The 25,653-nt window shown below is 43.1% G+C and overlaps 1 protein-coding gene across 5 annotated transcripts in view; it reads right to left on the bottom strand.

Annotated features, from left to right (window-relative positions):
* The window catches only part of amph (amphiphysin), a 38,308-nt gene that overhangs the window by 7,705 nt on the left and 4,950 nt on the right, over positions 1-25,653 (bottom strand). The window contains exons 2-18 of one of the 5 annotated variants that reach the window (XM_038719102.1): positions 24,888-24,968; positions 23,473-23,527; positions 23,234-23,328; positions 22,633-22,728; positions 22,447-22,554; positions 19,081-19,166; positions 16,902-16,977; positions 16,562-16,644; positions 16,011-16,149; positions 11,587-11,697; positions 11,409-11,492; positions 10,645-10,671; positions 10,384-10,407; positions 9,294-9,524; positions 7,158-7,187; positions 6,554-6,595; positions 5,675-6,058 (exon numbers count right to left, since the gene is read on the bottom strand). In XM_038719102.1, coding sequence (XP_038575030.1) covers positions 5,675-6,058; positions 6,554-6,595; positions 7,158-7,187; positions 9,294-9,524; positions 10,384-10,407; positions 10,645-10,671; positions 11,409-11,492; positions 11,587-11,697; positions 16,011-16,149; positions 16,562-16,644; positions 16,902-16,977; positions 19,081-19,166; positions 22,447-22,554; positions 22,633-22,728; positions 23,234-23,328; positions 23,473-23,527; positions 24,888-24,968 — 1,752 coding nt within the window. Of the gene's footprint in view, positions 1-5,674; positions 6,059-6,553; positions 6,596-7,157; positions 7,188-9,293; positions 9,525-10,383; positions 10,408-10,644; positions 10,672-11,408; positions 11,493-11,586; positions 11,707-16,010; positions 16,150-16,561; positions 16,645-16,901; positions 16,978-19,080; positions 19,167-22,446; positions 22,555-22,632; positions 22,729-23,233; positions 23,329-23,472; positions 23,528-24,887; positions 24,969-25,653 lie in introns of all 5 variants that reach the window. The other 4 variants (XM_038719099.1, XM_038719100.1, XM_038719103.1 and 1 more) reach the window with 4 other exon arrangements.

Here is a 25,653-nt window from a genome sequence, read left to right on the forward strand (position 1 = left end):
GTGGTGGTGGTGATGATGATGATGATAACAGTGATGATGATGATGATGATGATGATAACAGTGGTGGTGGTGATGATGATAACAGTGATGATGATGATGATGATAACAGTGATGATGATGATGATGATGATAACAGTGATGATGATGATGATGATGATAACAGTGATGATGATGATGATGATGATGATGATGATGATGATAACAGTGATGATGATGATAACAGTGGTGGTGGTGATGATGATGATGATGATGATGATAACAGTGATGATGATGATGATGATGATGATGATAACAGTGATGATGATGATAACAGTGATGATGATGATGATAACAGTGGTGGTGGTGATGATGATGATGATAACAGTGATGATGATGATGATGATGATAACAGTGGTGGTGGTGATGATGATGATAACAGTGATGATGATGATGATGATGATGATAACAGTGATGATGATGATGATGATGATAACAGTGATGATGATGATGATGATGATAACAGTGATGATGATGATGATGATAACAGTGGTGGTGATGATGATAACTGTGAAATGAGAGTGTCCTCTAGCCCACTTGATGTAATACCTACAAAGTTTTTACTGAAAGTAATAGATTCTGTTGGGCCCCATCTGATCTCTGTTTTCAACAGCTCCCTATCTACTGGTTGTGTCCCTGATTATTTTAAAACGGCTTGCGTGAACCCACTTTTAAAGAAACCTGGTTTAGATCCCTCCCTCCCACAAAATTTTAGACCAATTTCAAAACTGCCTGTTATTGCAAAGATTTTAAAAAGAATTGTGTGCAAACAGCTGCTCACTGTACTGGAAAATAACAAAATATTTGAAAAGTTTCAGTCTGGTTTTAGGAAGTACCACAGCACTGAGACTGCCCTGCTTAAAGTCACCAATGACCTTTTAATGTCTGCTGATGAAGGCATGTGCTCAGTCCTGGTACTCCTGGACCTTAGCGCTGCTTTTGACACCATTGATCACAACATCATGTTAGACAGACTGAGGCACTGGGTGGGGATCTCTGGTACTGCCCTAGAATGATTTTCATCCTACCTGTCAAATAGGAAGTTTTGCGTGTAACTATGTCTCCTCGTTCTGTCCAGTTAAATATGGTGTGCCTCAGGGGTCGGTCTTAAGACCCATTTTGTTTTCCTTGTATCTGCTTCCCCTTGGACATATTATCCATAAACATGGCATTTCTTTTCATATTTACGCTGATGACACACAAATATACTTGCCCATCAGATCCACAGACTCAACTCCACAGCTGAACTCAGACAAAACAGAAATCCTGGTCATCGGGTCTCAGCAGATGGCAAAACAAATACTGCCATCTGTTGGTTCCCTAGTAAATCTCATTAAGCCTGTGGCAAAGAACATTGGTGTTTGGTTTGATAGTAATTTAAATTTCGAGCAGCACACCACAAAGCTTGTTCAATCATGTTTTTATCAACTTAGAAATATAGCAAAAATTCGATCTATGTTAACTTTTAAGGACACCGAGACCATTTTACATGCCTTCATCTCATCACACCTGGATTATTGCAACAGCCTTTTCACCTGTTTAACCCAAAAATCTATTGATCGACTCCAGACTGTCCAGAACTCAGCTGCCAGGCTTTTAACCAGAACAAAGAAATATGACCACATTACTCCTATTTTAGCTTCATTACACTGGCTGTTTTAGAATTGACTTTAAAATTCTATTGATCAATTTTAAAGCTCTTCATGGCCTCTCGCCTTGTTATATTTCTGGCCTTGAGACCTTCTGACCTTACGTACCTTGAGATCCTCGGGCAGAGGTCTGTTGTCTGTTCCAGAGTCTCAACTGAAAGCTAAAGGGGACAGAGCGTTTGCTGTCAGGGCCCCGAGGCTCTGGAACAGCCTGCCCGAGGAAATCAGGTCGGCTGAGTCAGTGAACTCTTTTAAGTCCCTTCTTAAAACATACTTTTATAGGAGAGCCTTTCCCGATCTTATTTGACTTTATTTTATCCCTTTTATTTTATTCTATTTTACTAATTTTATATTATCTTAAACATGTATTTTAGTCTTTTGAATGTTTTCAAGCTTTTATCTTGTATTGTTTTTGTATTATTGTCTTTTGGGTATTATTGTCTTTACACTATGATGATAACAGTGGTGGTGGTGATGATGATGATGATAACAGTGGTGGTGGTGATGATGATGATGATGATGATGATGATGATGATGATGATGATAACAGTGGTTGTGATGATGATGATAACAGTGGTGGTGATGGTGATGATGATGATGATGATAACAGTGGTGGTGGTGATGATGATGATAACAGTGGTGGTGGTGATGATGATGATAACAGTGGTGGTGGTGATGATGATGATGATGATGATGATGATGATGATGATGATGATGATGATGATAACAGTGGTGGTGATGGTGATGATGATGATGATGATAACAGTGATGATGATGATGATGATGATAACAACAGTGATGATGATGATGATGATGATAACAGTGGTGGTGATGATGATGATAACAGTGGTGGTGATGATGATAACAGTGGTGGTGGTGATGATGATGATGATGATGATGATGATGATGATGATGATGATGATGATAACAGTGGTTGTGATGATGATGATAACAGTGGTGGTGATGGTGATGATGATGATGATGATAACAGTGATGATGATGATGATGATGATAACAGTGGTGGTGATGATGATGATAACAGTGGTGGTGATGATGATGATGATAACAGTGGTTGTGATGATGATGATAACAGTGGTGGTGATGGTGATGATGATGATGATGATAACAGTGATGATGATGATGATGATGATGATAACAGTGGTGGTGATGATGATGATAACAGTGGTGGTGATGATGATGATAACAGTGGTGGTGATGATGATGATGATAACAGTGGTGGTGATGATGATGATGATGATGATGATGATGATGATGACAGTGGTGGTGATGATGATGATAACAGTGGTGGTGATGGTGATGATGATGATGATAACAGTGATGATGATGATGATGATGATAACAGTGGTGATGATGATGATGATGATGACAGTAATGGTGGTGGTGGTGATGATGATGATGATGACAGTGATGATGATGATGATGATAATAACAGTGGTGGTGGTGATGATGATGACAGTGGTGGTGGTGATGATGATGATAACAGTGATGATGATGATGATGATAATAACAGTGGTGGTGGTGATGATGATGACAGTGGTGGTGGTGATGATGATGATAACAGTGGTGGTGATGGTGATGATGATGATAACAGTAATGATGATGATGATGATGATAACAGTGGTGGTGGTGATGATGATGATGATGACAGTGGTGGTGGTGATGATGATGACAGTGGTGGTGATGGTGATGATGATGATAACAGTGGTTGTGATGATGATGATAACAGTGGTGGTGATGGTGATGATGATGATGATGATAACAGTGATGATGATGATGATGATAACAGTGGTGGTGATGATGATGATAACAGTGGTGGTGATGATGATGATGATAACAGTGGTTGTGATGATGATGATAACAGTGGTGGTGATGGTGATGATGATGATGATGATAACAGTGATGATGATGATGATGATGATAACAGTGGTGGTGATGATGATGATGATAACAGTGGTGATGATGATGATGACAGTAATGGTGGTGGTGGTGATGATGATGATGATGACAGTGATGATGATGATGATGATAATAACAGTGGTGGTGGTGATGATGATGATAACAGTGGTGGTGGTGGTGGTGGTAATGATAACAGTGGTGGTGGTGATGATGATGACAGTGGTGGTGGTGATGATGATGATAACAGTGGTGGTGATGGTGATGATGATGATGATAACAGTAATGATGATGATGATGATGATAACAGTGGTGGTGGTGATGATGATGATGATGACAGTGGTGGTGGTGATGATGATGACAGTGGTGGTGATGGTGATGATGATGATGATGATAACAGTGATGATGATGATGATGATGATAACAGTGGTGGTGGTGATGATGATGACAGTGGTAGTGGTGGTGATGGTGATGATGATGATGATGATAACAGTGATGATGATGATGATGATGATAACAGTGGTGGTGATGATGATGATGACAGTGGTGGTGGTGATGATGATGATGACAGTGGTGGTGGTGATGATGATGATGACAGTGGTGGTGGTGATGATGATGATGATGATGATGATGATGATGATGACAGTGGTGGTGGTGATGATGATGATGATGATGATGATGATGATGATGATGACAGTGGTGGTGGTGATGATGATGATGATGATGATGATGATGATAACAGTGATGATGATGATGATGATGATAATAGTGGTGGTGATGATGATGATGATGACAGTAATGGTGGTGGTGGTGATGATGATGATGATGATGATAACAGTGATGATGATGATGATGATAATAACAGTGGTGGTGGTGATGATGATGACAGTGGTGGTGGTGATGATGATGATAACAGTGGTGGTGATGGTGATGATGATGATGATGCTGATAACAATGATGATGATGCTGATAACAATGATGATGATGATGATGACAGTAATGGTGGTGGTGGTGATGATGATGATGATGATGACAGTAATGGTGGTGGTGATGATGATGATGATGATGACAGTAATGGTGGTGGTGATGATGATGATGATGATGACAGTAATGGTGGTGGTGATGATGATGATGATGATGATGATGATGATGATGATGATAACAGTGATGATGATGATGATGATGATAATAACAGTGGTGGTGGTGATGATGATGACAGTGGTGGTGGTGATGATGATGATAACTGTGGTGGTGATGGTGATGATGATGATGATAACAGTAATGATGATGATGATGATGATGATGATGATGATAACAGTGGTGGTGATGATGATGATGATGACAGTGGTGGTGGTGATGATGATGACAGTGGTGGTGATGGTGATGATGATGATGATAACAGTAATGATGATGATGATGATGATAACAGTGGTGGTGATGATGATGATGATGACAGTGGTGGTGGTGATGATGATGACAGTGGTGGTGGTGATGATAATGACAGTGGTGGTGATGGTGATGATGATGATGATAACAGTAATGATGATGATGATGATGATAACAGTGGTGGTGATGATGATGATGATGACAGTGGTGGTGGTGATGATGATGACAGTGGTGGTGGTGATGATGATGACAGTGGTGGTGGTGGTGATGATGATGACAGTGGTGGTGGTGATGATGATGATGATAACAGTAATGATGATGATGATGATGATAACAGTGGTGGTGATGATGATGATGATGACAGTGGTGGTGGTGATGATGATGACAGTGGTGGTGGTGATGATGATGACAGTGGTGGTGATGGTGATGATGACAGTGGTGGTGGTGATGATGATGACAGTGGTGGTGGTGATGATGATGACAGTGGTGGTGGTGATGATGATGACAGATGACAGTGGTGGTGGTGATGATGATGACAGTGGTGGTGGTGATGATGATGACAGTGGTGGTGGTGATGATGATAACAGTGGTGGTGATGGTGATGACAGTGGTGGTGGTGATGATGATCAGGGGATCACAGATGGCAGCAGTGTTATTAGTAAGTTGCTGTGATCAACATGTCCACTCACAGCAGGATTCTCCTTTGGGCTGCCAGAACTTTCTGCTGTATCTTCCTCAGCTGTGGGGGGAGCAGGTGGTTCCTCAGCTGTGGGGGGACCTAAAGGTTCCTCAGCAGTGGGAGCTGGAGGTTCCTCCACAGCGGGGGGAGCAGGTGGTACCTCAGCAGCAGGGGGAGCAGGTGGTTCCTCAGCAGCAGGGGGAGCAGGTGGTTCTTCAGCAGTGGGGGGAGCTGCAGGTTCCTCAGCAGTGGGAGCTGGAGGTTCCTCCGTCTCAACGGCAGGTGGAGCTGGAGGTTCCTCACCAACAGGCGGAGCTGTAGGCTTGTCTTGTTCCTTAGCAGCTTCTGTCTCTGAGGCTTCAGGAATCTCGACTGATTCAGCATTAACTTTGTTCTTTTGCAAAGAAAGATGGTGGTCAACCCTTCAAATGTTAGGGGTTAGGGGTAGACTCGCAATTCTTAAGAAGAGCTTCCACCTGCCTAAATGGACCATTCACAAACACTGATCTAGGTTTCATGTCTGTCAAGTACCTCCAACACGTTACACAACACATTTTCTCATACAAATCTGCTGCCAGGTGACATTTTCACATTTCAATACATACCAGCTTTAAATAGTTACTGTTACAATCAGAGGAAAGCTTATCAGAATATATTTTTGAGGTAAAAAAACACAAATGCTTAAAACATACAGATTAAAGAATGAACTGCTCAACAGAATCTGTAAATGAAAGAATTAAAACACAAGAGACGTATGCAGTTTTGTTGAGCGACAGAAGAGTCAAAGCCAATGCTGTCACTAATTTCCTGCCAGGATGTAGGCCAAACCCTCAGTCATATACAGATCATTCAGTGAAACTGCATATAATGTACTGAAATTCAAACTCACCATCTTATCAAAATCAGCAAAAAATGATGGGGCAGTCGCATCCTTCAGAGTGCACATGTAAACAATAGAGAAGAAGAGTCAGAAATGACAGTCAGGACCAGGAAAGACTAGATTATTATTTGGCATTCAGAAGAAGAATACATAAAGAACTTTAATAGACAACACATTAAGAGAAGAGACGTTACTGGGAAAGGGGGTTCTGGGGTTCGATGATGCATGCAGTTAATGCCCTGCAGTGACCTCTGACAGAGATGGTTCATTTGAAGGAGTTTATCCTGATAAACTTTCCTAACTCTTCAGAATTGTGATGCGGTAATTAATTGCTTTTCATGTCTTTGTCTTTTGTTCTGTTCAAATATGAAATAGAAAAGTCTTAGGTAGGATTTTAAACTTATCTGAAATCTGAACTTATAGCTAGAAGACTCAGCAACAATGAAAAACACATTTAACTAGATGAAATCAAAAGTCCCCGTGGACTGAATTAGATCTGAACAATTCATAACTACTAAATCACTGTACTCAGAGCATCTGATTTCATCTCTGCAAATCACAATGTTTCATCTGGACAATGGAAGAAAATTTATGTTTAATTAAAAAAAATTACCTGTGAAAATCCATTAAATGCATCGGCCACCTAAATTAAATTAAAGATACAAATTAGTATTGGAAGGCTTTAGATATGACGAGTCTCTGAGAGTTGTAAAGGTGACAATGGAAGTATGGCAATAACAAGAAGACAAAGCAAGCAGGAGGAGAGGAGCTCAGGCTGGGATCCAGGTTTTAGGACAGCTACTTGGACTTGTTTGCTTCTGAGTGTCTGGGAGGGAAGAAGGCAGGAAAGGGATCCTCATTTATTTCTGGTCTACGCTACACTAAGCTATCACACTGAAGAGGGGAGGAAGACAAGTACCTCTTCCTTTTCTGTTTCTAGCTCTTGGTACAACTTTCCATATCTCCGGTTGGCAGCCTCATCTTCGGACATGTCTGAATTTTCTGGTTCTTTGTGAATTCTGGGAACGTTTACATCTTTAATTCCTTCTGCTGCTGTTCCAGAGACATTTGGGTGGGTGACAGGACAGTCCAAGCCGCCGCTGTCACTAACTTCCTGGCAGGACGTGGTGATGGAGGAGGAAATGTCTGTTCCCAAAGAGGCTGCTGGGAAACTGTTGGCAAAAGGGTCTGTATCCCACCCGCTTCTTCCATCCCCAGTGGCCACAACCCCACCTTCTCCTAAGGTCTCAGCAAAAGGGTCTGAATCAAATGCACCTCTTCCCTGTGTTTGAGCTGAAGAATCTGAATCAAACGCACCTCCTCTCTGAGTTTCAGCAAAAGGATCTGAATCAAACGCACCTCCTCTCTGAGTTTCAGCAAAAGGATCTGAATCAAACGCACCTCCTCTCTGAGTTTCAGCAAAAGGATCTGAATCAAACGCACCTCCTCCCTGAGTTTCAGCAAAAGGATCTGAATCAAACGCACCTCCTCTCTGAGTTTCAGCAAAAGGATCTGAATCAGACGCACCTCCTCTCTGAGTTTCAGCAAAAGGATCTGAATCAAACGCACCTCCTCTCTGAGTTTCAGCAAAAGGATCTGAATCAGACGCACCTCCTCTCTGAGTTTCAGCAAAAGGATCTGAATCAGACGCACCTCCTCTCTGAGTTTCAGCAAAAGGATCTGAATCAAACGCACCTCCTCTCTGAGTTTCAGCAAAAGGATCTGAATCAGACGCACCTCCTCTCTGAGTTTCAGCAAAAGGATCTGAATCAAACGCACCTCTTCCCGGAGTTTCAGCAAAAGGATCTGAATCAAACGCACCTCCTCTCTGAGTTTCAGCAAAAGGATCTGAATCAAACGCACCTCCTCCCTGAGTTTCAGCAAAAGGATCTGAATCAAACGCACCTCTTCCCGGAGTTTCAGCAAAAGGATCTGAATCAAACGCACCTCCTCTCTGAGTTTCAGCAAAAGGATCTGAATCAAACGCACCTCTTCCCTGTGTTTGAGTTGAAGAATCTGAATCAAACGCATCTCCTCTCTGAGTTTCAGCAAGAGGATCTGAATCAAACGCACCTCCTCTCTGAGTTTCAGCAAAAGGATCTGAATCAAACGCACCTCTTCCCTGTGTTTGAGCTGAAGAATCTGAATCAAACGCACCTCTTCCTGGAGTTTCAGCAAAAGGATCTGAATCAAACGCACCTCCGGCCTGTGTTCCAGTGAAATAATCTGAATCAAGCACACCTCCTCCCTGAGTTTCAGATGAAACTCTTCTGTCTCCTCCCGCTGCAGCTTCTGAACCGTCACTGTAAGCTGACAGGAGATCAGCTTCTGTTCCTTCAGATGAACACTTTCTGTCGGCTGCGTCGCTCTCTAGTAAAACTCCTTCTACTGTTTGAGACCAATCTGCTGCTACACCGTCATTCCCACCTCTCCACCCCTCTGAAGCGTTCACTGGGGGACGGTCTTCATCATCGGCACTTGCCCAGCCGCCCCCCTGACCTCCGTCACCCCACTCCTCGGCTGTCTCATATTCAGATCCAGACCCATCCGGAGACCTTGACCACTTGTCTCCTCTGTCCTCTGTGCTGTCCTCAATCTCTTCTCCATACTCATTAGTGAATCTAAGTCCTGGGGTGGACTTCCTGCGGTCCTCCTGCCCTGCTGGATCTGCCTGCCTAGTCTCATCTTCATCATCTCTGACTGCAGAGGGATGAAGCTCGGGGTTAGTTTGATAGTCCCAGCTGCTAACCTCGTCTTCAGCTGCTGGGGCTGCCTCACTGTCCTGAGGAGATGTAGTTGTGTCTCCATCTGGCTGCCAGCCGTCTGCCTGGGGCCAGCCCTGAGCCCCACCCTCTATCCCGCCCTGCGCCCCCTCCGCCCCCACAGCAGGGGCCTCGGCTCCTGGAGCAGCGTCTCCGTTTGGTGACAATGAACCAAAGTCAGCTGACCAGTCGGCGACGAAGCCGGTGTCTGCAGCCTGCTTGAGAAAGGCAGGGATTGGAAGGGTTAAAGACCCTACTGAGTCTGACTGGAGGGCCAGTACATAAAAATACAGTCAAACAGGAATAATGTAGGAATCCAGACACTGGCTGCACAGAGTCAGACCGATCTAACCAAGTATGGATATACACATATGTACAGTATTACAATTATTTATTTATTTGTACCACCTGTTGTACATGTCAGAGGTCGCACGCCTCCAGAGCAACTAGGGGTCTTGCTCAGGGACACAATGGTGGACATCTCACAGTGAGAATCGAACCCAGGTCTCCCACACCAAAGGCAAGCATCTTATCTATGCGCCATCAACACTCCATTTTCTCATTACTGTGGGACCCATTCACTGTGAACTCTAGGTAAATTAAGATGCTATTTAAAACTACAAACATGTCCAGCAGAGCTACATACAGATCTGTTAGAAAACCTGGTGGATATTTTTGCTAGAAAAAACAATTATTTTGAAAATCAACAGTGCAAACCTACTGATGTACTACAGAGTGAACATGTGAGTATACTGATGTACTACAGAGTGAACATGTGAGTATACTGATGTACTACAGAGTGAACATGTGAGTATACTGATGTACTACAGAGTGAACATGTGAGTATACTGATGTACTACACAGTGAACATGTGATTATACTGATGTACTACACAGTGAACATGTGAGTATACTGATGTACTACACAGTGAACATGTGAGTATACTGATGTACTACACAGTGAACATGTGAGTATACTGATGTACTACACAGTGAACAGTTCATCTTCATCAGTGATTGATCAGGGTATAGCAGATGTTGTGTACTGTGTGTATAACTGTGTACTGTGTGTACTTACAGGCTGAGCTGTTTGGGCATTGGCCTTGAAAAAAGTGATAAAAGATGTTTAAAGAAAGTTCATATCTGCAGAGACAACTGTTTATTATTTTTTAGAAAAGTATTCATTTGTAACGTTACTTCACTTTTTCATCCCTGATCTCTAAATAAGTGACGTTTTACTATCAATGCTAATCTGAGTGGAAATTTAGAAGATGAAGTAAATGTTTAGGGTTACCAGCTGTTAATTCCATCTTTAAGTAGGACAGAAGACTTTACTCACCGCCCACATATCCCAGGGCACCGCTGTCTGAAATGGCCAGAGCACATGTGGTTAGTGGAAATGTACACATTGTATACAGATAACAGATTAGTATCAATAACAGCTCATGATGAGATCAACAGCGAATGGTAAACTGGAATGGATTTGATTCTGACCACACATCTATCAAGGCCAGTGGTGGCCCAAAGGTTAGAGAAGCGAGCTTGTGACCGGGACGTTCAACCCCGACTGGCAGGATAAAATCTGGGTGCGAAACGTAAAACATGCAGTGCTTGCCCTCCCTCATTTACCACCACTGAGGTGCCTTTGCCAAGGCCCATAACCCCAACCGCTCCAGCGGAGCTGCTCAGGGGCCAGCAGAACAGGCTGCGGTTGTACTGGGCAGCTTCCAGGTGTGAATGTGATCAGGGTGAAGCTCTCTAAATAAATAAAGGTTAAAAAAAGAATCTCCAAGGGGGGTTAAATCAGGGCAACTAGACTGGTTGGAGAAACTTTTGCAGAACACCAGCTAGGTGCGCAGTGGTGGTCTAAAGGTTAGAAAAGCGAGCCTGTGACTGGATAGTCGACAGGCAGATAACTCTGCATGGGGAAAGTGAAAAGGCGGCACTGGTCTCTTGCTCATTACCACCGCTGATTCATTCCTTTAATAAGACCAGTGTGTTGGTGCTGGCGTGGCTTTGGCACATGTTCAGGTGTACATGGCTACACTGGTTCAAACCGCTGCAGGTGAAGGGTGAAGGTGTTTGGTCCTGAATGTAGAGAACCTGTGGTATCGGAGAAACACTTTCATCTGCCTGAAAAGCATCAAAGTCCAGGTCGAGAAGAGATTCTCCTGGTCGTTCGTTGGGCTGTGGAACACAAACCAAAAAGAGGTAGGCAGGTTTATACAACACACTCTGTTACTGTTACTGAACACAGTAAACCTGTGAGGACTCCACGCACCTGAGATGGTGAAGGAGCTGGTAAAAAGTCTCCTCCAAACAGGTCAATGATCTGCTCCTCTGCCACCTCCTGGGTAGGTGTGGCCTTTGGTGGTGGAGGCACCGGCGGTCCCTTTTTAAGCTGCCACAAAATATGACGAGCTGTTATCAAATCAGCTCAGTAGATTTCATCAAACAGCAAATCAGTTATTGTTTAATGTTTTAAAAGAAAGAGTACAGATGCAGCCACAGAAACAATGACACAGTTGGTCTGTTATCATCATAATTATTATTTAAACTGGTAACACTGTTGACTTTGTGACTGTCAGGGTCTTAAAATATAGATTTGATCAGCAGCCGCTTGCGATGACTGCAGGTTTACAGGTTTATTTAGTATGCCAAGAAACAGAACTCCCACAAAAAACACTGGAGATGCCACATCTGTTGCATCATGTTACAATGACCACAGGCAAGTGACTCAATTAGTGATTGCTGTGCTGACTACTTTGGGTTTGGTACGTTTCAGTCTATGACAACTTACAGCTGAAGCATGAAATATAAATTAATATTTATGAATTCTATAAATGCAATATATTGCCAGAAGTTTTAGGACACCCCTCCGAATCACTGACTTCAGGTGTTCCAATCACCTCCATGGCCACAGGTGTATAAAACCAAGCACCTCGGCTGCAGACTGCTTCTACAAACATCTGTGAAAGAACGGGTCGCTCTCAGAAGCTCAGTGAGTTCAGGTGTGGTCCCGTAATGGGCTGCCACCTGTGCAATAAGTCCATTCGTAAAATTTCCTCACTACTAAATATTCCACGGTCAGCTGTTAGTGGATAACAAAGTGAGATTGGGAACAACAGAAACTCAGCCAGTAAGTGGTCAGCCACATAAAATCACAGAGTGGGGTCAGCACACGCTGAGGCGCAAAGAAGTCTCCAACTTTCTGCAGCTACAGACCTCCAAACGCCGTGTGGCCTTCGGATTAGCTCAGGAACAGTGCGTAGAGAGCTTCATGGAGCGGGTTTCCACGTCTGAGCAGCTGCATCCAAGCCTGACATCACTAAGTGCAATGCAAAGCGTCGGACGCAGCGGTGTAAAGCACGCCGCCACTGAACACCAGAGCAGAGGAGGTGTGTTCTCTGGAGCGACCAATCACGCTTCTCTGTCTGGCAATCCGATGGACGAGTCTGGGTTTGGCGGTTGCCAGGAGAACGGTACTCGCCTGACTGCATTGTGCCAAGTGAAAGTAAAAGGAACTGTTGAGATGCTTAAGCAGACAAGACATTTAGGACAGTTTCAGGCTTCCAGCATTGTGGAAACAGTTTGGGGACAGCCCCTTCCTGTTCCAACATGACTGCGCACCAGTGCACAAAGGAGGTCCATAAAGACCTGGATGAGCCAGTTTGGTGTGGAGAACTTGACAGAGTCCAGACCCCAACCCGACAGAACACCTTTGGGATGAATTAGAGCAGAGACTATGAGCCAGGTCTTCTCGTCCAACATCTGCGCCTGACCTCACAAATGTGCTTCTAGAAGAAGAAAATTCCCATGAACACACTCCTGAAACTTGTGGACAGCTTTCCCAGAAGACTTGAAACTGGTATAGTACTGGCCAACTCCATATTAAACCCTACAGATCAGGAATGGGATGTCATTAACCTTCATGTGCATGTAAACGCAGGCGACCCGAAACCTTTGGCAATATAGTTTGTATGTATGGATTCCTTACATCTATAAAATATGTTGTGTTTGTTTGTGTGCCCAGTCGCTAAAGACCCGAGGTCAGTGGGACTGTTTGAAAAGACATCTATGCATTGAAGCGTTAATCTGCGTGATTAAGTCATATTTGGTGAATAGTAGCAGCTTGTGCTGTACAGGTTTGGCGACAATGTTGCACCTGATATAAAGGACAGAACAACGATGTGGCCTGAGGTCAGCGCCACCTTGCTGTCTGAAAGCACCTTAATGCTGAAAGTTCACTTTAACTGACAGGAAATAGTTAAATGTGTCTGTCTTACTGCAAGACTGGAAAACTGCTGCCAAATGGAAATTTTAAAACTTTCTTAAAAGGTGTATCTATATCTTTTCAAGCATAAATCACTCCAGTGCAGAGATTTAGACTCAATCTTCACAGAGGGATTGATTTCTTTTACTTGTTGAGATTTTGCAGAGCCATTTCACCCCTACCCACATATTGTCCAGCTGTGAGCAGGTTCACTGTTTCTGCTGCAGTGTTGCATCATGGGACAACAGAGTCCATCAACCACACTCAAACATGCAGGGATTTTAGTTTGCTGATTGACAATGTTAACTACGATCATTTATACAGTGTAAATTCACTAGAGTTTGTCTGTCAACAAGCTGTGATCTGCGACAGTTCAACCTTTAGCTAACTAATGAGACTGTTACAGGAAAGTCTGGGAATCAGTATTCGAAAAACACACTGTATGACACACACACACACACACACACACACACACACTTTACACATACAGTCGCAGGACAATGAGTGTGAACCCTTTGGAATCACCTGGATTTCTGCATAAATTGGTCATAAAATGTGATCTGATCTTCATCAAAGTCCCAACAACAGACAAACACAGTCTGCTTAAACTAACACCACACAAACAATTATATGTTTTCATGTTTGTTCTTGGTGGGAACTGTTGGGCTTCTGTAAATAGCATCACAGAGTACGGTCTAGATCTGCTCTTTATGAAAAGCGCTGTGAGATAACTGTTGTTGTGATTTGGCGCTATATAAATAAAACTGAATGGAATTGAATATTTTTATTGAACACACCATTCACAGTGCAGGCTGGAAAAAGGATGGGAACCCCCAGGCTAATGACTTCTCCAAAAGCTAACTGGAGTCAGGAGTCAGCCAACCTGGAGTCCAATCAATGAGACCAGAGTGGAAGTGTTGGTTAGACCTGCCCTGCCCTATAAAAAACACACGCCAATTAAAATGTTGCTGTTCTCATAAAGCATTGCCTGATGTAAACCATGCCTCGACCAAAAGAGCTCTCAGAAGACCTCAGATGAAGAATTGCTGGATTGGATGAAACTGGAAAGGGTTACAGAAGTATCTCTAAAATCCTAACATGTCTGTTGACAACTCTATGATGAACTGCTCACTGGACAACAATGGAGTTCATGGTAAGACAACACAGAGAAAGCCACTGCTGTCCAAAAAAAAACATTGCCGCACATCTGAAGTTTACAAAAGAGCACCTGGATGTTCCACAGCACAGGTGGAGGGGGCATCATGGTTTGGGCCTGCATCGCTGCCTCATGGCCTGGAAGGCTATCATCAACTGAAAAATGAATCCCAAAGTTTATCAAGACATTTAGCAGGAGAATATAAGGCCATCTGTCCGCCAAACGAAGCTCAGCAGAAGATGGGTGATGCAACAGGACAATGACCCAAAGCACAGAAGTAAATCAACAACAGAACGGCTTCAGCAGAAGAAAGTACACCTCCTGGAGTGGAGTCCAGACCTCAACCCGACAGAGATGCTGTGGCAAGATCTCAAGAGAGCGATTCACACCTCACATCCCAAGAATATTGCTGCCAAAGGGGATCAACCAGATATTAAATCCAAGGGTTCCCATCCTTTTTCCAGCCTGCAGTGTGAATGTTTACATGGTGTGTTCAATAAAAACATGAAAACATATAAATGTTTGTGTGGTGTTACTTTAAGCAGACTGTTTTTGTTTGTTGTTGGGCAGAAATCCAGGTGATTCCAAAGGGTTCACATACATTGTCCTGCGACTGCACACCCATATGTCACATATTTGTAAAAATATTTATGACAAACATGTAAATGGTATCAAAAGCTAACACTGAAAGTCAGATCTCATGGCCAGGGCAGTCAGTAGACACAAGGCGATGTTCCACTTTCAGGTATCAGCTCTACTTCATATAACAACACTGGATTCGTTATATATTCACTCACCATGTACAGCACAGCAACACGGACACAAGAGAAACACTGGTGTTACATGTTCACTCACCAAGTAACAGACAAAAGTGTGCAGCAAAGAAAAACAGTCACAGAAAGTTACTGTGAAGTTCAGACCGAACAAACACACAGTAAAACATATAGAAACACTGTCTGCTGGCACTAAAGTCATTCCACTGTTATATCTATCCATCACTATTATGTTGTCTGTTAATTACTATAATACTCTCATATGATATCATGTTGACTTTTGTCATCTTCTCAAGTTGATTTATATAAACTACATAATTCATTTTGTCCAGACCAATGACATCTAACATCTACCTGTGATGAGGACCTGGATCCAGTTAGAATCACATCTACCTCTGATAGATATTAGGATCAAGTTCTCATTACAGCTACCTCTGTTTTGGTTCTAAAATGATGCGGGATTAGATCTAACTATTTTGGATCTGGACCAATTTCCGATCTACCTGTATAGGGGATTTGGGCCGTGGTGGTCCAGGTGAGACGGGCCGGAGCATGTGATTGGAGCTGTTGTCTGGACTCTCAGGTGGACTCTCGTCTTCTGGTGGTGACGGGGTTCTAGCGAGTCGCAAGGGCCCTGAATCACTGAGGAACGATATAGAAACCACAATGATCACATGATGTCAGAGTCTTCTGTCAGATGTTACAAACAAGCACCTGGATCGCAGGTGTTCTAACTTGATAAGTGGACTAACTGTTCCTGCTCTGCAGTTTTATCTTAAGAAACACATGAACAGGGAAAGGATTTTTTAAATGTCCAACAGACATGGAAACAGGATAGAAACCTAACTGAGTCCTCAACAGTAAATCCAACTGGACTACATTACATACAATAAAACCACTAAACCTGGTCCCTGTGTGACAACAAAAAACAACACAGGTTGGCAAACACAAATGTTTCATGCACACATTGCTGCTTTCACCCATCAGCTCTGACTGGTGAACTCCTGAGTTTTCTGGACGTATTTCAGGCCGCCACAGTGAAAATGGTACTGACCTTGGTGCTCCCTGGATGGTGAACATTTTGTCAGAGTGCTGCTCGGCCAGTTTGGTCATCACTTCGTACAGCTGCCTACATACCTAGAGGGTTAGAAAAATCACTCATTTCATCTCTTTGTGGAACGTGATCTCCACAGAAACACCTCTGCCCAGGTAACGCGATGTTACAGAGTGCCCTAACCCTATTGGTTGCTTGCTATCTGATGTCAGTGATGGTTCAAACTAAACTCCATCTGTATGTCTGAATGTTCTGGACATGGCTACACTGGATTATTCAGCATTCAAAGCAGCTCCAAAACCATTCATTGGTTTACTGACCCCCGCCCCCCGCCCCTCACCAGAGAGATCTCGCGGTGGAATTTGGCCTCCAGATGTGTCACACTCTTATAGGTGCTGATGTAGAAGCCAACCCGGCTGTAGAGCAGAGAGAGAAACGTTAGAGTTGTGACTGCTAGTCATGATTAACACATTGTTTAAGAAACTTGTCAGCAGAATACAGAAGAAGCGGTGGTGGAAAGTTTGTCAGTGGAAAGTCAGTCAGCTCATAAACATCTCAGGACAAGTAAATATTGAGAGAAAAGGGAACCAGAACAAATATCTAGAGGCAACACCTTCTGTAGGTTCTGTTTAGGGGCACGTTTTTACTAGCTAAGCCAATCAAAGATCTTTGGCTTTTGACGAAATGTTGTACCATCAGTGTGACTAGAAGCTGACTCGGCTTTATCGTCAGTGAAAACTGTTGGAAGCATCCACATATTGTGATCACAGTCGAGTTTCTGTTTGAAATATGAGAATAATTCAGCTTTACAGCAAAGTGCAGCCTGAAGGCATCAAACACAAAGAGGACGACACTGGTACTGCTCAGCATGACAACACAAAGAACTGAATCAGTTCCTTCAAGCTTCATTTAAAGACTGAATTCATCAGAGGAAGAGGAGGAGGAGTCCAAGGAAGGTTAAAGTCCAGGGCAGCTGGACTTGGTTGAAGATACTAGAAGACATTTCATCCCTCATCAGAGGGACTTCTTCAGTTCTGACTGACTGGTAGGGAAACTCAGCTGTTTAACCTCAGTGGGGTCGTTAGCCAGGATCGTCAATACCGCTGGTTTGTTAGTGTTCCTGGCTGTGGTAACGGCAGTCATCATGATTGAGCCACCCAAGGCCAAGACCCAACGACCATCGTTGGCATCTTCACCTGAGGGCAATAGGTTACGTTTGTTGAGTTTCCTGGGAAGTGATGAAAGGACAGCATTGTAAGTGGGGGATAAGTGGTGGCGTAGACCCCCTCCCCTGTTCAATGACGGCTTCTCCACCCTGGTGTAGATGGCTTCCTTGACACCTCTTTCAAACCATCCATCTTCTCTGTCTAAAATGTGCACCTGCTGGTCCTCAAACGAGTGTTCTCTGTCCTTCAGATGTAAGTAGACTGCAGAGTCTTGACCTGAGGAGTTGGCCCTTCTGTGTTGAGCCATGCATTTGTGTCGTGGTTGTTTAGTCTCCCCAATATACAGGTCTGTGCATTCCTCACTGCATTGGACCGCATACACTAGATTGCTTTTCTTGTGTTTGGGTGTGCGGTCTTTGGGGTGTACCAGGTTTAAAAAACACAGGGATGTTGTGTTTGTTTCTCTGATACTCCAGACAGGTATGGAATCACAATGTTGTTGCGTTTTACCTTCTTCTCCTCGTCCCCTGTAGTTTTGCTCTTCTTCCTGGATCTGGCTGTTTTCACAAAGGTCCGTTTAGGGTCTCCACAGGCTGTGAGTGCCCCCTTCAGGTGGTTCTGTTCCTTCTCTCTGGCTTGGGCGCTTGTTGGTATGTGGTCTGTGTTGCTGGGTTCTGATGATTCCTAGCTTGTGCTCCAGTGGATGGTGGGAATCGAACAGTAGGTATTGGTCTGTGTGTGGGGGTTTTCTGTAAACCCCAGTTTGCAGGCTCCTGTCCTCTTCAATGTGTACAGCGCAGTCCAGGAAGGCCAAACTGTTGTTGTGGACGTCTTCTCGTGTGAACTCGGTGTTTCTGTCCACAGAGTTGATGTGTTCTGGGAAGGCTGGGTTTTAATTTAAGTGTCGTCCACATATCTGTACCAGCAATGCTTCTGTCTTCTAGTATCTGCAACCAAGTCCAGCTGCCCTGGACTTCAACCTTCTTTGGATAACTCTGACCTGGATAACTGAGAACCTTCTCAGACATCAGAGGAGGAGGAGGTAGCTGGGTTTAATGAATAGTGATACAATATGACAACATATGAACTGCAGTATCTTCTGGGCCACAGTTCACTGCACACTGGAAGCTTATTTAATAAAGCACTGTGGTAGCCAAATGGACTGTGAGAGAGGAACCTTTGTTGAATGTCATGACTCCTCTCTCTCTCTCGTGTTTCCTTTCTTTACATGGACTACATAAAAGCACAATGGCCAAAAAAATCTTTAAAACAAAGAAACTGTGTTCAGTAATCACTTTCTGTTCAACAGCAACACGGCGTAAGATGATGCCATCAGAGAGGTGTTTGACCCACCTGTCCCAGAGAGTCGGCAGTTCATCCTGAAGACCAACGTTCAGCTCATCAAAGACTTTCTGGGCCTTTTTTAACTCTTCTTCAGCCTGCAAAAAAAGTCTGTTAACGAAATTAACTTCCTAAAACACCTGAACAGATCAAACACCCGAACAGATCCAACATAACATCTGAACAGATCAAACACCTGAACAGATCCAATATGACGCCTGCACAAATCAAACACCTGAACATATTAAATAGAACACCTGAAAGGATCAAACACCTGAACAGATCCAATAGAACACCTGAACAGATCAAACTCCTGAACAGATCCAATATGACACTTGAAAAGATCAAACACCTGCACAAATCAAAAATTTGAACATATTAAATAGAACACCTGAAAGGATCAAACACCTGAACAGATCCAACATAACATCTGAACAGATCAAACACCTGAACAATTAAAACACCTGAACAGATCAAACACCCGAACAGATCAATGAACTGAACAGAACAAACACCGGAACAGATCAAAGAGCTGAACAGAACAAACACCGGAACAGATCAATGACCTGAACAGATCAAACACACAAACACACAAACACACAAACACCAGAACAGATCAATGACCTGAACAGAACAATCACCTGAACAGATCAATGACCTGAACAGAACAAACACCCGAACAGATCAATCACCTGAACAGATCAAACACCCGAACAGATCAATGACCTGAACAGAACAAGCACCCACACAGAACAAACACCTGAACAGATCCAATAGAACATTTAATTACAGCTAATTTAATTACAGCAGTTTAAAACAACCATCATGACTGCGTGCTGCTGATTAACACTGACATGGCTACACGTTACTGTTGGTGCGAACACACAAACACCGGAACAGATCAATGACCTGAACAGAACAAACATCGGAACAGATCAATGACCTGAACAGAACAAACACCTGAACAGATCAAACACCTGCACATATCAAACACCTGAACAGATCAAACACATGAACAGATCAAAGACCTGAACAGATCCAATAGAACACCTGAACAGATCAAAGACCTGAACAGAACAAACACCCGAACAGATCCAATAGAACACCTGAACAGATCAAAGACCTGAACAGATCAAAGAGCTGAACAGATCCAATAGAACATTTAATTACAGCTAATTTAATTACAGCTGTTTAAAACATCATGATTGCGCGCTACTGATTAACACTGACATGGCTACACATTACTGTTGTGAGGACACACAAACACCGGAACAGATCAAAGACCTGAACAGAACAAACACCGGAACAGATCAAACACCCGAACACACAAACACCGGAACAGATCAATGACCTGAACAGAACATACACCTGAATAGATCAATGACCTGAACAGAACAAACACCGGAACAGATCAAAGACCTGAACAGAACAAGCACCCACACAGAACAAACACCTGAACAGATCCAATAGAACATTTAATTACAGCTAATTTAATTACAGCAGTTTAAAACAACCATCATGACTGCGTGCTGCTGATTAACACTGACATGGCTACACGTTACTGTTGGTGCGAACACACAAATACCAGAACAGATCAATGACCTGAACAGAACAAACACCGGAACAGATCAATGACCTGAACAGAACAAACACCTGAACAGATCAAACACCTGCACATATCAAACACCTGAACAGATCAAACACATGAACAGATCAAAGACCTGAACAGATCCAATAGAACACCTGAACAGATCAAAGACCTGAACAGAACAAACACCCGAACAGATCCAATAGAACACCTGAACAGATCAAAGACCTGAACAGATCAAAGAGCTGAACAGATCCAATAGAACATTTAATTACAGCTAATTTAATTACAGCTGTTTAAAACATCATGATTGCACGCTACTGATTAACACTGACATGGCTACACATTACTGTTGTGAGGACACACAAACACCGGAACAGATCAAAGACCTGAACAGAACAAACACCGGAACAGATCAAACACCCGAACACACAAACACCGGAACAGATCAATGACCTGAACAGAACAAACACCGGAACAGATCAATGACCTGAACAGAACAAGCACCCACACAGAACAAACACCTGAACAGATCCAATAGAACATTTAATTACAGCTAATTTAATTACAGCAGTTTAAAACAACCATCATGACTGCGTGCTGCTGATTAACACTGACATGGCTACACGTTACTGTTGGTGCGAACACACAAACACCGGAACAGATCAATGACCTGAACAGAACAAACATCGGAACAGATCAATGACCTGAACAGAACAAACACCTGAACAGATCAAACACCTGCACATATCAAACACCTGAACAGATCAAACACATGAACAGATCAAAGACCTGAACAGATCCAATAGAACACCTGAACAGATCAAAGACCTGAACAGAACAAACACCCGAACAGATCCAATAGAACACCTGAACAGATCAAAGACCTGAACAGATCAAAGAGCTGAACAGATCCAATAGAACATTTAATTACAGCTAATTTAATTACAGCTGTTTAAAACATCATGATTGCGCGCTACTGATTAACACTGACATGGCTACACATTACTGTTGTGAGGACACACAAACACCGGAACAGATCAAAGACCTGAACAGAACAAACACCGGAACAGATCAAACACCCGAACACACAAACACCGGAACAGATCAATGACCTGAACAGAACAAACACCTGAACAGATCAATGACCTGAACAGAACAAACACCGGAACAGATCAATGACCTGAACAGAACAAGCACCCACACAGAACAAACACCTGAACAGATCCAATAGAACATTTAATTACAGCTAATTTAATTACAGCAGTTTAAAACAACCATCATGACTGCGTGCTGCTGATTAACACTGACATGGCTACACGTTACTGTTGGTGCGAACACACAAACACCGGAACAGATCAATGACCTGAACAGAACAAACATCGGAACAGATCAATGACCTGAACAGAACAAACACCTGAACAGATCAAACACCTGCACATATCAAACACCTGAACAGATCAAACACCTGAACAGATCCAATAGAACATTTAATTACAGCTAATTTAATTACAGCTAATTTAATTACAGCTGTTTAAAACAACTATCATGACTGCATGCTGCTGATTAACACTGACATGGCTACACGTTACTGTTGTGCGAACACACAAACACCGGAACAGATCAAAGACCTGAACTGAACAAACACCCGAACAGAACAAACACCTGAACAGATCAAATATAACACCCGAACAGATCAAACACCTGAACAGGTGGTATTTAACATCCGCACCTTTACCTTTTTAATTTTCTAACCTACATCATGTTTAATTACAGACGTGTGGACTCACCTTCATCATTTTGCGGTCATTCTTCATCCCTGACATCTGCAGGGTTTCGACATGATGTCGAGCGCTGTCGTAATCGATGAGTTTCCGACTTCTTTTGGCAACACGAGTCTGAAACATCACAAAATTCTTAGTTTCTACATCAACCCTGTAAAACACTTTTGAATTGAAAAACAAACAGTTTGTTACTTTGAGGTCTGGAAACTGTTGCAGGTATGCGTCCAGGTTCAGCAGCGTCGAGTCCACCAGTTTGTTATGGAAGTCTTCCCACAATGCATCACAGTCCTGCAGGAAACACATCTCATGTTGACAAGCCAAAACTTTACAACAATGCTGTGACTCCAAACCTCATCCCTTCAAGCTGTGGGCCTAAAAATTATAAAATGATTCTGTTTAATAGTTTTTCTCCTCTCTTGAATGTGACGTCACCAGGAAAAAAACAACTTGATTTAGAAATCATATAATTACATTACAGCTGTTTAAAACAACCATCATGACTGCTTGCTGCTGATTAACACTGATGTGGCTACACGTTACTGTAGGTGCGAACAAACAAACACAGAAAATAATAACTGTTTAAACTTTAATGTTCGTTTCCATAGCAGAATATAAAAAACCTTATGTTTGAAAATCACAGTTTTCAGTTCAGCTTCCTGTGAAGACCTGCAGACACCTGGATACCGGGATCTCACACCTACAGGCGCTGCAGTTTAATTTTTCTACTACAGTTTCATCCTGTGTGATGCATTCGGGTGTCATCTTGTCATATGGGTGTTTTCATGAGTCTGACCTTCCCAATGACCATGACGTCATCTTTTCCGTGCCAGTCTGGTTCGTAGACTTCATGCAGAGACTGGGTCAGGTTGATGGAGGCCTGCTGCATCCCTTCACAACAAAAACAGAGTTAACTGATGGACGTTGTCATCTGACCTTTAACCTTTTCATGTGTATTTACCTTCTATGAAACAGGCTCTTTTTGTACCAGCACTAAGACATCTGTTTCCATATTTGATGTATGATGTTTCTCACCTTTAATGGACGACATGTAGGACTTCATCTCCCTCTGCAGCCGAGAACCTTCAGACTGACAGGACACACACAGTAGCGGTTAAAAACACATACACATGAAGATATTGGTCATCATTCATTTGATTTATTATTTAGGTCAAAGATGAACCGACTGATCTAAACTAGTCTCTGATGTTCCTTTGTTAATATTTCCTGAGCAGACAGAAGTTTCTTAATCTTCAATCACACTAACGTCTCCACTCTACAGACATCAGTCTGTTGGTCCAGACCGAAACATCAGCAGCTGTTGGATGGACTGTGATGAAATGTGGTGAAGACCTTCATGTTCCCCTCAGGATGAACTGTGAGAACTTTGCTGATCCTGACTTTCCATTATCAGGTCAACATGTTAATGATCCAACACGTTGTGCTGTAAATGTGTATAATATTTTCATAAAAGTTGTGTTATAATTAGCCAAATATCTGTCTCTGTAAGAGTCTACATGCTAACATGTATTGGGAGGAAGTGGGGCTCTTATTCTGAAAAACAGGATGTGTTGTTGTAGTTACGCAGGAAGTGGCCAGTAAAGCGTCTTCTTGTCGACTACCAGTAGAGGGGGCTACAGGAAGCCAGATTACTGGGTTAGCTAGGCGTGTTGAGCCTAAAGTCAGATTACTAGCTACTCTCTTTTAAGGAGGTCTGTGCAGTTTAGGATTTAAATCAGCTGTAAAAAGTGCTGCCCTTTCACTGCTTCTTTTCCTGACCATGTTCTGTTTGAGTGATAGAGATCCTCGAGAGCTGCAGAAGTACAAACCTGCGAGCCATACGTTAGACAAGTTGTTGAACAAAGAGTCAGTGCGTGTCAGTTAGCGACGCTACAGTGCAGCTGCATGGTTCATGTCTGCAGAAGATCTTTTTTTCCTGTTTGCTACAGGTAATGTTAACACTCATCTACACACTAACAGAATTATCCCAGCAGGCCCAGCAGCTACACAACACATTGGATCAAGTTTTTATGCTTGCTCCTGATTTGCTGCCAAGTCCGTTTTGTTCCTTTGATTTGGCCAAAAACTGACATGATTTCCATAATTCTTGAGCATCACCTTTGTAAATATATAAAAATATGCTGTAGGCCTATCAAGTGCAAAGCTTAAGAGCTCTATGTGCATTAAGTCTGTTTTCAGCCAGCATTCCTCTCCATTATAACGACACGTTACTCTTGACTGAAGTAGGCGGCCTGTGATCGCTCCATTTTGTGCGGAAGAAGAGTCAAATCACGCATCAAACGTCTTTTATGGGAATCAGCACAGAGCTTGATGGAGAAAACCTGTATTACTAAAAAGAGCTGATAACCACTGATACCCGTTATCACTGATGGGGGTTTAGGGTTTAGGCTATGTCCAACTTGCTTCGCAGTCCTGTAAACATCTCTCACCTCCTGTCTCCTGAAGTTGACAACCACTTGTTCAAACTGCTCATCTTTGGTCTCGTCTGCCTTTCCCAGTTTCTGCAGCACCTGAGAAATTAGGGAATGATACAGATTTATTGTGAAACACATAAGACATCTGTTATAGCCAATTTTGATGTGTGCTGTATGTTGTGTATGGTCATTTGTTTAAGGGTGATGGTAGTCCACTTGCCCCTCAGGAGCATAGGCAGGATATCACAGTGGTCATGTAGCCTATATGAGGGACTCACAGGTGAACAGCTGGAGGGAAATTGGATCTGGGGAAGGTACACAGTTTTGCCACAGTGCATGCATGCATGTGTGTGTCATTGATGGTTTTTGTCCTGTCATTAGGGTTAGGTTAGATTTGAAGGCTGTCTTCTGTGTTAAAAGGCCTGACAGCAGCTACCTGTGCTGTGGACAGAAGATGTTTGTTTGCATGAAGAACGTAACTGCAGCTCCACGTCTCAGTGTGTATTTCAGAGCGTGGCGGTCCATCCGGGACCCGTTATATTTGTTTTTTTCTCCCATCGTCTGTTCCCGGCTGAGTATTTGGTTGGGGTTTTGCCGTTGGAGGACTGGAGACACTGGAACAATTTTTCACGGTTTGGACAGACCACAAGATTTAGCCTGCCTGCCTGCGATTCTTCAGAATATTGTGTCGGATCTGGGCCCGCAATTTCATGCCAGCAGTCTGCGGTCTGGAAAGCTTTCTGCAAGGCTCTGGGTGTGACCCTCAGACAAATGGGCAGAC

The sequence above is a fragment of the Micropterus salmoides genome, unplaced genomic scaffold (genome assembly GCF_014851395.1).
Source record: "Micropterus salmoides isolate LMB-PRFRI ecotype aquatic unplaced genomic scaffold, ASM1485139v1 Ms_hic_scaffold_14, whole genome shotgun sequence".
Taxonomy (NCBI): Eukaryota; Metazoa; Chordata; class Actinopteri; order Centrarchiformes; family Centrarchidae; genus Micropterus; species Micropterus salmoides.